Raw genomic sequence first — 17,416 nt, forward strand, 5'->3', positions numbered from 1 at the left:
TAGAGGTCTCGCAGAGAGCCGACAATCTGCCGGAGTGCTCACACCAAGGCAAGTCGAGCAGGAGTCACCGTGCACGGACCGCAGCGCCGCAGAGGAGCCGCCGCACGTCCGCCAAGAACTTCCGATGTTCGATGGCTGACTTTGAGTGTCGCCTTGTAATGTGAGGAGCAGATGATGAAGACTTTTAGCGGCAAAAACAACCAGAACCTTCTTCTCGTTCACGTCAGGAACGTCAAGAAGTTGTTCGCCTCTCTGCCTTGGTGCTTCCCCCTCAGAGCTTACGTCTTCTGCATGGGGACACTGCTGTTCTTCTGCCTGGCCTCCCTCTTGTACCAGCTCAACGGAGAACCCCCCAGAATCCTGCTGGACATCAGACAATATATTGGTAGGAACTTCTTCTTTTTCTCCCGTTTTTCTTGTTTCGTGTGGCTCTGCTGGCAGTGCTAAAATACTCACTGCACACTCTCACTTTCCCCCTGCAGTGTGTGTAAAACTACCACTTTCACACAATTACACAACCATGTGTCTCAAACTACCACTTTTACACAACCTTGTGTCTAAAACTAGATTTTTTTTTACACTACCATGTGTCTAAAACTACCACTTTTGCACTACCGTGTGTCTAAAACTACCACTTTTGCACTACCATGTGTCTAAAACTACCACGTTTGCACTACCTTATGTCTAAAACTAACACGTTTGCACTACCGTGTGTCTAAAACTACTACTTTTACACTACCATGTGTCTAAAACTAGATTTTTTTTACACTACCATGTGTCTAAAGCTACCACGTTTGCACTACCATGTGTCTAAAACAGGGGTCGGCAACCTTTACCACTCAAAGAGCTATTTTGGCAAGTTTCACAAATTAAAGAAAATAATGGGAGCCACAAAAAAAATTAAGATGAAAAACACCGCATACAAAGCTTAAACGCCTTGTGCTATGTTAACCAGGGGTCTCCGACACACGCACCGGCACGCACTTTAATGTGGAAATTTGATGTTAGTGCGGCGTGAGGGTGTGATGACACTGCTTTTGGCACCCTCTACAGCCTGCCCAAACAGCGTACCTGCTCGACCACATCCAGAATGCAGTTTCAGCTTGCTCACGTAAGTGACAGCAAGGCGTACTACCTCAGCAGCCACACATCTTACACTGACGGTACCAATACCCAGAATCCCATGCAGCCCTAACTCTTCCGCTCAACCAACGCACGGAGAGGGTGGGGGGGTTGATGTGTGGGGGGATTTAGTGGCAGCGGGGGTGTATAATCTAGACCGGAAGAGTTAGGGCTGCATGGGATTCTGGGTATTGGTTGTGTTGTGTTTATGTTGTGTTACGGTGGGATGTTCTCCAGAAATGTGTTTTTCATTCTTTTTTGGTGTGGGTTCACAGTGTGGCGCATATTTGTAACGTAACAATGTTAAAGTTGTTTGATACGGATACCGTCAGTGTAAGCTGTGTGGCTGATGACTAAGTATGCTTTGCTGTCTCCTATGTGTGCAAGAAAAAACAAAACATACAACATGTGGCCGGGATGGCATGCTGTTTGTAAACGCTATAGAGGACAATTACTGCAGTGCAATTAGGGCACTCCCTTTATTTAGTAATTAGAGTGTAAATAGGATTATATTTTCCCTGGGAGTAATCAATGAGAGACACTGAGAACCATAAATCTCCTGCGAAAATCGGGGAGGTCGGCAAGTATGTAGCTGAGCCGCATCAGAGTGGTCAAAGAGCCGCATGCGGCTCCGCGGGTTGCCGACCCCTGGTCTAAAACTACCACTTTTGCACTACTGTGTGTCTAAAACTACCACATTTGCACTTCCATGTGTCTAAAACTACCACTTTTGCACTACCATGTGTCTAAAACTACCACTTTTGCACTACCATGTGTCTAAAACTACCACTTTTGCACAACCATGTGTCTAAAACTACCACTTTTGCACTACAATCTGTCTAAAACTACCACTTTTACACTACCATGTGTCTAAAACTACCACTTTTACACTACTATGTGTCTAAAACTACCATTTTTACACAATTACACAACCACGTGTCTCAAACTACCACAGTCTACCCCAGGGCAGCTGTGGCTACGAAAGTAGCTTACCACCACCAGGTGTGAATGATTGATGGGTTCAGAAAAACATGTAAAGCGACTTTGGGTACTTAGAAAAACGCTATATAAATCCCAGGTATTATTATTATTATTATTTTGTACTACCATGTGCCTATAACTACCACTTTTACACCACTATGTGTCTATAATTACCACTTTTACACAACCATGCATCTCAAACTACCACTTTTACACTACCATGTATAGGGTTGCAAAATTCAGGGAATATTCAAAGTGGGAAACTTTCCATGGGAATTAACGGGAATATTTAGGAATTAACGGGAATTAACCTCTTAAGGCCCAAGCTGTTTGTTTACATGTTTTTTTTTTAAATTTCTCTTTGCTATTCGGGCTTATTGGACCCTAATTAGAATAAAAACTAAGAACCATCTTTTTATATGATGTACTTAGTCCATAAGTAACAAACGTGTACTTCATGTTTAGTGACATGCTAATTCTTATTTTTACACTTTTTTTTTTCCAAATTCCATTGTATGTTATACTCTTCTGACACCACCAGATAGCAGTATAAGTGTCCACATAAGCGGCCATAAGACCCCAATTCAGTAGTGTACACAATTTTGGAAATAAGAGCTAAAAGGTGCTGTCCACGCATGTGGCCAACTAAGCCTTTATTAATGGGAAATTCATGGGAATAAACATTGAATGCAACATGCTATATCTTGCAGCATGATTATTAGCTAAAACAACCTGATTTAATGCAAATTCAGTAGAATTTCAACCCTTCACTGTGCATTCCTCCATCACATGTGCAGTGCTTTCTTCTATCACATGCACAGATAACTACCAGCATGCTACACACAGGGCTATTGAGGCCTCATTAGTACTTGAGCCCAAGGACTTAATCCAGTCAGGTAAGTTTTGATGATATTACTGGGGTGAATATATTTGATCTATTGTATTTAAGTTTAATAGAGGTGTTGCTTTTTAACAATTGCTTTTTTTTAACAATTGCTTGTTACTGTATGACTGAAGGCTACTCCAGCAGACTTCCACTCAAGCTAGCTAGCTGTTCCTGTACTTGTTAAATGATTTTGGGGCCAATATCTCTAGCTAGCTAGGTTTATGTACCATCACAGTCTTATAATGAACCGAACATATTTCTCCGTTAGCCGTGATGCTAATTTTCTGTATGTCAAATCCCATTAATTTATGCTAACAACATTAGCGATCCGAATTTACCTTTTTTGTGATCTGTAAAGTTCAATTAGCAAATACTAAATCAGTAGTTTCCTCTGCCTCCTGTTTTGCTAGCCATTCTGTTGTCATACAACAAGAATGTAGGCTATAGTTTGATTTAGCATGCTGATTGAGTATTCATTTATTCATCTAGCCTATGTGTGCGTGCGTGTGTGTGTGTGTGTGTGCGTGCATGTGTGCGTGCGTGTGTGTGTGCGTGTGTGTGTGTGTTATGTGTGTTCTTGTATTGCTTTCTTGAGACATCAACAAGGAAAACTACCTTCCATATGAGGACCGGTGAACAAGTTAGGACTGAATTCATGGTCCCAATACGGAAAACAATTGCATCTAATAGAGAGCCAAATACTAGATTTTGTGAACATTGCTCCAAAGTCAGGATATTTTGTTGATTTAATGTGCATACAAAAGTAAACATTGTGCAAAGGCAGCAATATATGATAAAACAAGACGGCAGCTAATGAAGGACTTCCCTATTCATCCCAGAAAAAACCCGCCAGGTGGACAGCTGATTTTACGACTTCCGGTGCTGACGTAAGACAACCCGCATCCCATATGTGACCATAGGATGAACACATACATTATTGTACTAAGAATATAGTGGCCATCAACAGTTAGCTTCTACAGCTGGGTTGCCCAAAGTGCGGCACAGGGGCCATCTGTGGTCCATAACTCGTTTGTCATCGGCTTTAAGATTATTACAAAAAACTAAAAATAGAGATCTCATTTGCACCCCTGGTGGTGAAATGAAATTGAATATGCGCCCCCTTTGGCCAAAATTAATTTAAAAAAAAATATATATACTGTATGTATATAGAGACATACTGTAATAACTTGATGTAAGTAATGAAGATTAAAAATGACAAAAAAATTAAAATTAATAATAACTAAAAGCTTACATTTTTTTTATTTGCATAGTATGTATATATTATTAATGTTGTAAATACAAATCTTTATATATCTAGAAAGGCTGGTCCTAAAGAGGTAGGCATTTTGGAGGTCTCAAGAAGGTAACAAATACAAGAATGTGTGTGTGTGTGGGTGTACTATATGCATGTTTTAACCTTATTTACACACTTATCTACCTTCCTCTGCCTTGTGTCATGTTTAAATAAAGGTAAGGATGTTGTGTGTATGTAAGAGAGGAGTCGCTTGGTTTGCCAGAGAGGGTTTCTCGCAGCGGGGTTGGTGTCGGCAACAGAGACTTTTTGTGGAAATTGTGGGCTTGAGGATGTCACTCAACATGCAGCTGGGGTGACGGTAACAGACCGTTGGTGATGATTTGACGTCTGTTGGGCTGCCCTTTCACCTCTGCTGTTGGTGCTGTGGTCTTCTGTCTTCTGCTGGCACTTCTCTATCGAAGCTGGGTGATATTGTACATCAAGTTGGGATGCTTCGAGGCTTAAACTTTTTCAATGACATCGTGTCGACTTTGGGGTTTTACGAATTTGTTGTCAATTATGTGTTTTTTTTTATTACCTTAATCCCAAAAGGATTTTATTAGATCGAACTAAATGGGCTGTATTTGCCATTTTAAACTCAATTTCATAGGCCATTTTTCAACATCTGTAACGGATGCCATATAGTACCTTGTTTAAACCTCACTTTCCATGCCTTTTTAAAGGGGAACTGCGCTTTTTATTTTTTTATTTTGCCTATCGTTCACAATCATTATGAAAGACATGACAACAGTTCGATTTTTTTTTTTAAGGCATTCTAAATATTAAAATAAACGTAAATAAACAGCGGAGCTAATGGGAGCTCCTCTATTCCGCCCATAAAATCCAATAAAAAACTATCCAAAAAGTGCCAACAATACTCCATTTACCACATAACTTTCCTCCACAAGGTCTTATCTTTGTCCATGTGATGTCAGATGAAACAAAAATTGAGCTGTTTGGCCACAATACCCAGCAATAAGTTTGGAGGAGAAAAGGTGAGGCCTTTAATCCCAGGAACACCACACCTACCGTCAAGCATGGTGGTGGTAGTATTATGCTCTGGGCCTGTTTTCCTGCCAATGGAACTGGTGCTTTACAGAGAGTACATGGGACAATGAAAAAGGAGGATTACCTCCAAATTCTTCAGGACAACCTAAAATCATCAGCCCAGAGGTTGGGTCTTGGGCGCAGTTGGATGTTCCAACAGGACAATGACCCCAAACACACGTCAAAAGTGGTAAAGAAATGGCTAAATCAGGCTAGAATTAATGTTTTAGAATGGCCTTCCCAAAGTCCTGACTTAAACGTGTGGATAATGCTGAAGAAACAAGTCCATGTCAGAAAACCAACACATTTAGCTGAACTGCACCAATTTTGTCAAGAGGAGTGGTCAAAAATTCAACCAGAAACTTGCCAGAGGCTTGTGGATGGCTACCAAAAGCGCCTTATTGCAGTGAAACTTGCTATGGGACAATTAACCAAATATTAACATTGCTGTATGTATACTTATGACCAAGCAGATTTGGTCACATTTTCAGTAGACTCATAATAAATTCATAAAAGAACCAAACTTCATGAATGTTTTTTGTGACCAACAAGTATGTGCTCCAGTCACTCTATCACAAAAAAATAAGAGTTGTAGAAATTATTGGAAACTCAAGACAGCCATGTAATTATGTTCTTTACAAGTGTATGTAAACTTTTAACCACGACTGTACATTTTGTGACTTGAATAACAACCAAGTATTACTGATATTGTTATTATAAGTGCTTATGCAGACCAACTATTTATAGCGCCGATGTGATCGCTACCGTGTGTCCTTATGTTTACATCATCGCAACGCTTCCCTGCTCTTTGGAAGTTTATTGTAGATTATAAATAAGGCTTCTCACCTGGAAAGTAGATGGCTGAGAATGTATTCTGATAAGTTGGTATGCTCTGACAGCCATTTACGACCCAGAACTGGCGAGAACGACACCATTGGATACAAATGAGAGCGATAATTCAAAACAGTTTATTTTACTTTTATTAAAAACTCGTAGTTTGCAACGACACTGCATACACAGCATCTTACTCTTAGCAAAATTCGAATTTGAATGATGTTTTTAGACCAGATATAAATTGTACTTTTTATGGAATCATTTTTGAAAAAAAAAATTATGGCAATAATTATGAATAAAATACTTTTGTAAACAAACAAAATTGCCTGCAAACACATTTTGTTGTGATTGTTTGTTACGTTAGAATTCCCTTTCGATGAATGTGCGCAGATGTTGCGAGATTGGCTGATATTGCGTAACTCATCTTTGTGAAATTTCTGGAGGGTCTGAACAGGCGACATTTTAATATCCAGTTTTGTCATATTTCACCAGGACAGCTTGAAGTTCTTCTATATGAAAATAGTAGCTAAAAGAAGGTTAAGTTTCATCCAGACACAAAATTCCTTCAGAATCCAAGGAAATAAAATAGGAATCTTACAGTCTAGTGGAAGTTATTCAATGATTGATTTTGCAGATGAACAATGTTGGCACTGTCTGACCGTTCGTGTTGTTTATATAATAGGAGCAAGCTGCCTAACAGTAGTCGTAATAGTCGTAGTAAAATTGTGTATGTTAGAACCCACAAGGATTAGTCATTTATGTCCCCTTGGTTTATCTCTGTTGGAAACTCTTCAACAGTTCCTGATGAGAGCAATAAAAGAGCATCGACTCAACAATTCAGTTCTTCCAAGCCTCTCAATGAGCTCCTTGGGGATGTCACTGGTCAGCAAACACAACATTTTTGCACATTATATATTTTCAGGGGGCCGTTTTAACGAGTTACACTTTCCAGTAGCCTTCCAAACTGTAAAAAACCAACAACAATGCGGCTGCCGGTCTGACAGTGAACACCACTCTCAAAAGGAGCCTGGATGTGACTCATGGAGGTCTGGATTGACAAATGGCTGGTGCCTAAGCTTTGAGATATGACCTGAATATAAGACAACCACTGTTTTTCAAGACAGAAAAATTGACAGAATTAAGGGAAACATTATATTTCTGAAATCTTATTTCATAACAGTTGTTTATTGACCTTCCATTAATCACTGGTATCTTAAAAAACAGCATCATAACGTATCTACTGTACTTTGAGACACGTTTTGTCTCACTACGTCTCTCCTGGCCGCTAGTGTGTGCGTGTGCGTAAGCTGTAAAAAATGTTTATTAATCCACTTGTTCATTTACTATTATTTTCTGCTTACTTTCTCTTTTAACATGTTCTATCTACACTTCTGTTAAAATGTATAAATCACTTATTCTTCTGTTGTTTGATACTTTACATTAGTTTTGGATGATACCACAAATTTGGGTATCAATCCGATACCAAGTCTTTACAGGATCATACATCGGTCATATTCAAAGTCCTCATGTGTCCAGGGACATATTTCCTGAGTTTATAAACATAATAGGAATTATTTTAAAAGGAAAAAAGATTTTGTGATGTAATCATAGTAGTATCGACTAGATACGCTATTGTACTTGGTATCATTACAGTGGATGTTAGGTGTAGATCCCCTTTTAATTTTCTGCGGCTCCAGACAGATTTTTTAAATTTTGTTTATTTTTGGTCCAATATGGCTCTTTCAACATTTTGGGTTGCCAACCCCTGGCCTAAGTACCCATAAAAAAATATTATTTAACCAGTATATTTAATATTTTGCCAACTGTAACATTACATACAGTTTGAACAGTAACACTGTGTTTGAGTATAGGAAAATAAAACATCATACCTCAATCAAGTTATCCTTTGGCGTACAACAAGATACTGTTTTACATCATAGAACTGAAAAGTTTTTAAAGCAAGTAAACACAGTAAAACATTTTCATGAAGCATATCTTATTAAATTTACAATTTTCTAGTATTTTAGTAAATCAGACGATGTATTGAATGTTTCATAAATGTTTAACAAAATAAAGTGTCTCATTCACAATAATTAAACACAAACAAAAAACTACTATTGGCTCCCATTTAAATCATTTTGGTTTTGCCCTGTATCCAGAGACGTACTCTCTGGGGTTGTAAACAATAACAAAAACGACCCAAAAATATATTTTGTAATGAGAACAAGAAAAATAAAACATTGTTTTAATCACTTTTGTATCATTATTATACTCATACTACACCAGGTATCAATAGTATCGACACCTGGATTGATCACGCCTACTTTACATTGAAGCTTTAGCGGTTGGCTTCTTGTGTCATCCTGCTCGGTGTGTGTGTGTAGCATGCTTAGCCATCCCCTTTCCTTGAGTCCTCCAGTGATAATGTTACATGGAAAAAAACTTACTGTATTTTTCGGACTATAAGGCGCACTTAAAATAACTCGACAGTGCGCATTATAACCTGGTGCACCTAATGTCCGGAATAATTTTGGTTGTGCTTACCAACCTCGAAGCTATTTTATTTGGTACATGGTGTAATGATAAGTGTGACCAGTAGATGGCAGTCACACATAAGAGATACGTGTAGACTGCAATATGACTCAAGTAAACAACACCAAAATGTTATATGTTCCATTGAAAATATAGAACATTACACACGGCCCTTAAAAATCTATTAAAATGCTTTAGTGCGACTTTGGTAAGCTATGAAGCCACACCGCTTGATGGATTGTACTGTGCTTCAACATACGAGTATTATTATGGTGTGTGTTTAAGGTAAGACATATTATCTGGCGTTTTGTTTCGCAATATTATGCAAAAGCAACTTTTCTTACCTTCTGGTACCTGCTGATCTGTATTTGGGATCTGCATAAATCCGCCTTTGTAGTCCGTGGCAAGACCGTAGTCGATAAGCTTCTTCTTTTTCTCTATCTTCTTGTTATGGGACATTCATCCTCCTATGTAGACCACAAGGAAGTGTTTTACATTTAGAAAAATAAATAAATAACATGACTCCTTTAATACGCCCTATAATCCAGTGTGCCTTTTGTATGAAAATAGACCTGACTAGGCAGTGTGCTTTATAATCCGGTGCGCCCTATTATCCAGAAAATACGGTAGTCTATTTTCTGCAATGGTGGTGAGGATGAATATCTTAGAAGCGTCTTTGCACTGTGGATAGACGACACCTTTGTTGCAAGCTCTCCTGGAGCTCATGCAACTCCTGCATGTGTTTAACCAGGAATATGGAAATGTAGTTGTGTCTCCCTGAGCGTAGATCTTTCACGTGCCATGTCAAGTCTGGTACACCACTGTGGTAAAGACCGACAGGTCTCAGCAGCCGATCACCGTTCAGTTAAAGGCAACCCGGCAGGTACAATACATTATAACAAGGTTGAGGACTTGTTCAGTTCAGTTCAGTTTCAGTTTATTTGGAACATGCATACGATACAATGTAATGCATCACACAATTCCAGTTGTTTCATCACAGCACGTCCGAAAAGGAGTAGGAAGAAGCAGAGCTAATTTAATCCTACCCCTTTTCATACCATAGCAATTTTATCCCATTTCCTTGTTCTCTGTAACAGAACAGTGAATAAATAAATAATACATAAATAATATACCATATTAAGTAAACAAATAATAAATACATGAATTATCTTTATCTCAAAAGAGAAAAAAAAGAAAAAAAGGGTTCAAGATGTTCATCATAATTCTTGTTCTGTGTACTTTGTGAACACTTGTAGTTTGAACAGTCTTAAAGTGAATCATATTAGTGCTTTGTTTGATTTCTTTGCTTAATCCATTCCATAATTTAATTCCACATACTGATATACTAAAGGTTTTAAGTGTTGTACGTGCATACAAATGTTTTAAATTAGAATTTCCTCTAAGGTTATATTTCTCCTCTTTTGTTGAGAAGAATTGTTGTACATTCTTGGGTAGCAGGTTATATTTTGCTTTGTACATCCTTTTAGCTGTTTGCAAATGCACCAAATCGTTTAATTTCAATATTTGTGATTCAATAAATAAAGAGTTTGTATGTTGAATTAGTTCCTGATGTTGAGCAACTCTATTTTAACATTGAAAAAACATTATTTTTGCCGATGTTTATTCAATGTCAGGTTGTGACGTTGATTTGACCATTGAATCAGTATGGATTTCGATCAAATAGGTCTACGAGCTTGGCCATCATGAACATTATTGAAGAGATTACAACTGCAATTGATCAAAATAAATACACAATAGGAGTGTTCATTGATTTAAAGAAGGCATTTGACACTATAGATCATCAAATTCTCATTTCTAAATGATATACTTATGGTGTTAGAGGAGTTGCACTGGACTGGTTAACCAGCTATTTACAACAACGACAGCAATGTGTTGAAATCGATGATCATAGGTCAGAATGTATGAATATTGAATGTGGAATTCCACAAGGTTCGATTTTAGGACCTAAACTTTTTATCTTATATATAAATGATATTTGGGAGGTTTCGAAAATTTTACAGTATGTATTATTCGCAGACGATACACATTTATGTTCAGGAGATGACTTGAAAATCTTAGCCGATAATATTGAAGAGGAAATGGTTAAACTAAAATTGTGGTGTGATGTAAAAATATTATCTTTAAATTTGGAAAAGACTACATTTATGGTATTCAGTAATAAAAGACAGATAGAAGTTAGTTTATCCATAAACAATGTGTAAATTGAGAAGGTGTTTTAAATCAGATTTTTTGGGGTCATCTTAGATGAGAAGTTGACATGGAAAGTTCATATATTGCATGTGAAAAATAAGGTATCTTCACATGGCAGGTAAGGTATAAGGTATCTATATAAGGTATTGGGGCGATATGGCGTAGTGGGTAGAGCAGCCATGTCAGAAACCTGAGGGTTGCAGGTTCGCTCCCTGCCTCTTGACATCCAAATCGCTGCCATTGTGTCCTTGGGCAGGACACTTCACCCTTGCCCCCGGTGCCGCTCACACTGGTGAATGAATGATAGGTGGTGGTCGGAGGGGCCGTAGGTGCAAACTGGCAGCCTCGCTTCCGTCAGTCTACCCCAGGGCAGCTGTGGCTACAAATGTAGCTTACCACCACCAGATGTGAATGAATGATGGGTTCCCACTTCTCTGTGAGCGCTTTGAGTATATAACAGACCTGGGCAAATTAAGGCCCGGGGGCCACATGCGGCCCGTTGAGCTTTTCAATCTGGCCCGCCGGACATTCTCAAATATTTTTTTAGATGTTTAAGATGTAAAGTGTAGCTGCCATTATGATGTGCACTCATGTTTTCTAATGACCGTAAGTCTTGAACTATACTAAGTCTTTCAATGGTTGGAATCTGCATCATATACTAGTTACTATGGTCATCTAATTAGTTACTATGGTAATCTACGTCACAGCAGCTCAGATGAGGCAGCAAGCAGTGTGGGCGGGAAGCGTTTCCACAGACGCGGAAGGAGATATTCACAAAAAAGTTCTAAAGTTTAGTGATATATCAGATTATCGGTGGGTTTATTTTGTACTGTTCGCATTCATATTTCACTGTTTGTTGCATTTTTGTTGCGTTTCACTTGATTGTAAAATATGTCGATCGAAAGGGGTTGTGACGTTTATAGTTTGTCAATATTCAGTGTTTTATCGTTCATAGAAAAATTTAAAATTCCATTACGTTTTTTAAGGCGGTCTGTCATAAAGTTTTTAGCAGTCAATAAGACATTATTGTGAGGTTTTGTATTAGTGTTCCTAAAAATAGATATACCGGCCCCCCGACACATTTTTTTCTCTAAATGTGGCCCCCGAGTCAAAATAATTGCCCAGGCCTGCTATATAACAATAGAAAAGTGCGATATAAAATCTAATCCATTATTTTTATTATTATCTCAAAGCTTATCTATTTTGAACAAGGTTAAATACAGTTTCCCGTATAAAACAATGAGAATGTCATATTGCTCAATTATTCTACCTTATTTCAATTATTGTGCAGAAATATTGGGAAATACATATCACAGCAACATAATGCCATTATTTCTTTCACAGAAAAGAGTAATGTGTATCAATTTTACAGTAGGATATAGAGACCACACAAATCCACTCTTTATTAGGGCAGGTTTATTAAAACTAAAAGACATTGTAATATTGCATACTCTATTAGTGATGTTCAAAGCTAGAAATAAAGTTATTCCGAAGGACTTACAAAAGTTATTTGTGTTCACGTCTGAAGATGAGAATGGATGTTTTAAACATCCAAGAGTGCGAACAACTTTGAAACAAATATGCTTGTCTGTTGCTGGTGTGAAACCATGGAATTCTCTAAAGAAAGACTTAAAAAGTTGCAAGAATATCTTTGAATTTAAAAAGAGTTACAAAAAGAGACAACTGGAATTATATCAAACTGATTTTTGATTTTGATTGGACGTGTCATTGTGAAAATGCTTACACGAAAATTAATAAGTATGTTGGAGTTTGGGTGTTGGTGGAGGGAACAGTTATAAAGTCGTCTAAAATAATTTGTGTTAAAAAGGGGTAAATAAATATAAGAATAGTATTCTTCCATCTGCTCCTTTCTGATCATAGAAATATATAAGAAACAAAAAACAATGAAAGTGTCAACTGTACGTGGCTTGTATATATGCATTTTCATGAAAGGAATAAAAATAAATTATGATGAAATGATGATGATGATGAATTTTGGTCATTTCCCTATCAACAACGTGGATCCATCTCACTTTATAAACACAACTATTTTGCCACGTTGTTCCAAAGTCTGTTATACAGGACATGTATCTATAATCAACGTTGTATCCATGTCTTGTACATTGGCCCCCGACCTCCTTAATGTGAGGCTGCAGAATCCTGGCGTTTCACTTGTGAGGAAAAATCACATTCTTATGCAGCTTTCAAGACAGATTTTCCTTTACTTTTGCTCAAATTGTGTGGCGGTGGATTTAGCCTACAGTCTGGGACTATTAGAGAGCCCCCTCCCAGGGCTGTGCGCTTAGCTTTTTCTCTGGGAGCACCGATGCCACTGAATGAAACATTTTAATAGCACAGAAAACCATTAGGAGCAATATGAAATGTCCTAAAGAATTATTAGTATTATTAACACAACATACACAGTAACACCCATGTGCACTCGTACATACAGTATATACACAGTCTTATCATAAGGCCAAATGCAACCCATAATTAAACGTTTGGGTAAGTATCAATAAAAAAAGATTATTTGACAAGTATATTTAATATTTTGCCGACTGTAACATTACACACACTTTGAACAGTAACACTGTGTTTGAATATAGGAAAAGAAAACACCATACTTCAATCAAGTGACCCTTTGGCATACCACAAGATGGGTAATAGTTTAACTAGGTCATGCCGTACACACATGTACTAAGCTACACATATATTTACATAACATGACTGACATCACATGCAATTACATTACTGATCATATCAATCAACCAATCAATGTTTACTTATATAGCCCTAAATCATGAGTGTCTCAAAGGGCTGCACAAGCCACAACGGCATCCTCAGCTCAGAAACAACCTTTTTTCCAAGTTAAAAAACATTCCAGGATTTTGCAGAATTCCTGGTTTTCCAAATCCCTATTTCCATCCTTTTTTCTGGCGACTACTCCTTCCACATTTTTCAACCGTTCCACCGTCAAAACATTCCTCTTAATCACAACAAAAAACAAAGTTGTTTTTTTGAACTGGAAAAATTCCCGGTTTACCCGAAATTCCAGGAATTCCGTAATACCATTTCTCAATTCAACATGTTACTACTTCAACATTTCTCGACCGATTTGAAAAATTCCAACACCAACCATTTCAACTCATTCAGACCATTCAAGTTTTTTACCATTTTCAAAAAAAAATCCCTCTTTTCTCGAAATTCCTAAATTTTGGGGAAATTCCTATTGAAATCAATGGGACATTCTTCAAAGTTCCACAACTCACACATTTTTCATCTGAATCAAACGGTTCCAACTTCAAAATATTCAGCCTGTTTGGGAATTGTGTGCTGGACTTCAACAATTCTAAAAAAAATTCCAGAATTTCCGTTCAACTTCAGCATTGGAGCATTCCATTGGCGACTAAAGTCCAGCCCCAGTCGGCAGTGTTGTAGCTACTTCTAAATCACTAATCCTCGCCTCCATGGCGACAAATAAAGTAAGTTTCTTACAAGTATCATCCCTGCAGGACGAGGAATAGCTAATCATGCTTCACTACACACCCTAGCTCACCGGCGCCAAAATGTAAACAAACGCCATTGGTGAATCTACACCTAAGATCCACTGTAATGATACCAAGTACAGTAGCGTATCTAGTCGATACTACTAAGATTATGTCGATATCACAGCATCTTTTTTCGGCTTTTTTTTAATCTATATTATGTCTAAAAACTCAGGAAATACGTCCCTGGACACATGAGGACTTTGTATGAACCTGTAACTACTTGGTATCGGATTGATACCCAAATTTGTGGTATCATCCAAAACTAATGTAAAGTATCAAACAACAGAAGAATAATTGATTATTACATTTGAACAGAAGTGTAGATAGAACATAGAACACGGCGTGGCGAAGTTGATAGAGTGGCTGTGCCAGCAATCGGAGTGTTGCTGGTTACTGGGGTTCAATTCCCACCTTCTACCTTCCTAGTCACGTCCGTTGTGTCCTTGGGCAAGACACTTCACCCTTTGCCTCTGATGGCTGCTGGTTAGCGCCTTGCATGGCAGCTCCCTCCATCAGTGTGTGAATGTGTGTGTGAATGGGTAAATGTGAAATACTGTCAAAGCGCTTTGAGTACCTTGAAGGTAGAAAAGCGCTATACAAGTATAACCCATTTATCATTTATGTTAAAAGAGAAAGTAAGCAGATATTATTAGTAAATGAACAAGTAGATTAATAATTCAATTTCTACCACTTGTCTTTAATACTTTTGACAAAATAATAGAATGGAAAATGACATAATATGTTACTGCATATGTCAGCAGCTAAATTAGGAGCCTTTGTTTGCTTACTTACTAATAAAAGACAAGTTGTCTTGTATGTTCACTATTTTATTTAAGGACAAACTTGCAATAATAAACATATGTTTAATGTACCCTAAGATTTTTTGTTAAAATAAAGCCAATAATGCAATTTTTGTGGTCACTTTTTTTTTTTAAAGTATCGAAAAGTACCGAAAAGTATCAAAATAATTTTGGTACCGGTACCGTAACCAAAATATTGGTATCGGGACATCACTACTGTGTACACGTGATAACGTTTGCGCTGAGCAGATGTGTAGAGCGTTGATATGGCACTAGTCTAGTCTACTACCAGCAATGTTTCTTTTCCCGGAATCTTACTCCTTCTGATCCACTTTTTTTAGGAGCAAAATGAGAATGAAAGGGTTGGAATATGTATTTGCACGTGTGCCACCGTTTTATTTCTTTTTAATCGCACCATTTATTTTTAGCCGCGTGTGCGAGTAAAAAAGCATGACTCACCTGCCCACATCCACACACCCACATACATTGTGACGACATGCCCCAAACGTTTGTAAAAGAGCTTTTTGCAGCGCTACGCCCGCTTCCTGTTAAAGGGATATTAAAAACAAGGACTCAAACTGCCGACCCGAGTGGAAGTGGCATGTGTAGTGGGCAGGCTTGAAGGCGAATTACCAAAGGTGTCATGAAAATGGGAGTCCAGCGAGTCTTGTTGCCTTCTGTTTTTTACATTTTGGGGTGTGAAACGTACACCAGGCCTACACCATTAGCAACGCAGAAATATCCCTGACATGTACAGTGTTACGTCTCCTAATTGGTGTTACATCCAGACCAAATGCCAAAACAATGTGACGGCTCATAATTCCCAGTGGAGGTGCTTAAACAACCGTTCCCTTTGTTGTTCATTCACTCATATGGCTGTTTGTTGACCTGCTTTTGAGCTTGTGCATTCATTTTAAGGGTCAACAACAGTGATGTGGGGCTTTATACTGAAATATCGATACAGCCAATACCAGATCTTTGTGCTCTAATATCGATTCTCAAACCAAAATATCCGTATTTGATACTTTAGTTATTTGAGATAATGTAATGTATAACATTAAAACTCAATTATTGAGTTGAATGAAAGGTGATTGGTGGGAACTACCGTACTTTCCGGACCATAGGGCGCACCGGATTATAAGGCGTGCTGCCGATGAGTGGTCTATTTTTAATCTTTTTTCATTATAGGGCGCATTAAAGGAGCCATATTATTATTATAAATAAATGATCAATGGGTTATACTTGTATAGCGCTTTTCTACCTTCAAGGTACTCAAAGCGCTTTGACAGTATTTCCACATTCACCCATTCACACACACATTCACACACTGATGGCGGGAGCTGCCATGCAAGGCGCTAACCAGCAGCCATCAGAGGCAAAGGGTGAAGTGTCTTGCCCAAGGACACAACGGACGTGACTAGGAAGGTAGAAGGTGGGAATTGAACCCCAGTAACCAGCAACACTCCGATTGCTGGCACAGCCACTCTACCAAATTCGCCACGCCGTCCCATTATTCTTTTTTTTCTAAATGTAAAACACTTCCTTGTGGTCTACATAAAATGTAATGGTGGTTCTTTGGTCAAAATGTTGCATAGATTATGTTTTACAGATCATCTTCAAGTAGCTTTCTGACAGTCGCTTCTGTGGGCGGTCTTATTTACGTGGCTCACCTTTGGCAGCGTCTTCTCCCCGTCATCTTTGTTGTAGCGGTGTGGCGTGCAAGGACGGGAGTGGAAGAAGTGTCAAAAGATGGAGCTAACTGTTTTAATGACATTCAGACTTTACTTCAATCAATAACGGAGCAGCATCTCCTTGTCCCAAAACAACAACAAAGCCGGAAATGTGTCCCGTGAAAAACCGTCCGACTAGTTCCTTGGGTGAATAATGTAAATTCACTACACCGGTATGTTTTAGCGCTTTCATGGCGAGTTTACTGACAGATATAAGTAAGAACTTTACACTACTTAATATTAGAAATGGCAACAGCGGAGGATGAATGTCCCATTACAAGAAGATAGAGAAAAAGAAGAAGCTTATCATCTATGTTGTCGGCACGGACTACAAAGGCGGATGCACGCAATTTTTCAGGATTTATGCAGATCCCAAAGACAGATCAGCAGGTGCCAGAAAGTAAGAAAAGTTGCTTTTGCTTAATACCGTG

The 17,416-nt window shown here is 38.3% G+C and overlaps 1 protein-coding gene across 2 annotated transcripts in view; it reads left to right on the forward strand.

Annotated features, from left to right (window-relative positions):
* usta (uronyl 2-sulfotransferase a) overlaps positions 1–17,416 on the forward strand; it is a 173,290-nt gene continuing 155,874 nt past the window's right edge. Inside the window, exons 1-2 of one of the 2 annotated variants that reach the window (XM_062044628.1) lie at positions 1–160; positions 228–385. In XM_062044628.1, coding sequence (XP_061900612.1) covers positions 132–160; positions 228–385 — 187 coding nt within the window. In that variant the 5' untranslated portion in view covers positions 1–131. Of the gene's footprint in view, positions 386–17,416 lie in introns of both variants that reach the window. The other variant, XM_062044627.1, reaches the window with a different exon arrangement.

This window comes from Entelurus aequoreus, linkage group LG04 (genome assembly GCF_033978785.1).
Source record: "Entelurus aequoreus isolate RoL-2023_Sb linkage group LG04, RoL_Eaeq_v1.1, whole genome shotgun sequence".
In the NCBI taxonomy this organism is placed as follows: domain Eukaryota; kingdom Metazoa; phylum Chordata; class Actinopteri; order Syngnathiformes; family Syngnathidae; genus Entelurus; species Entelurus aequoreus.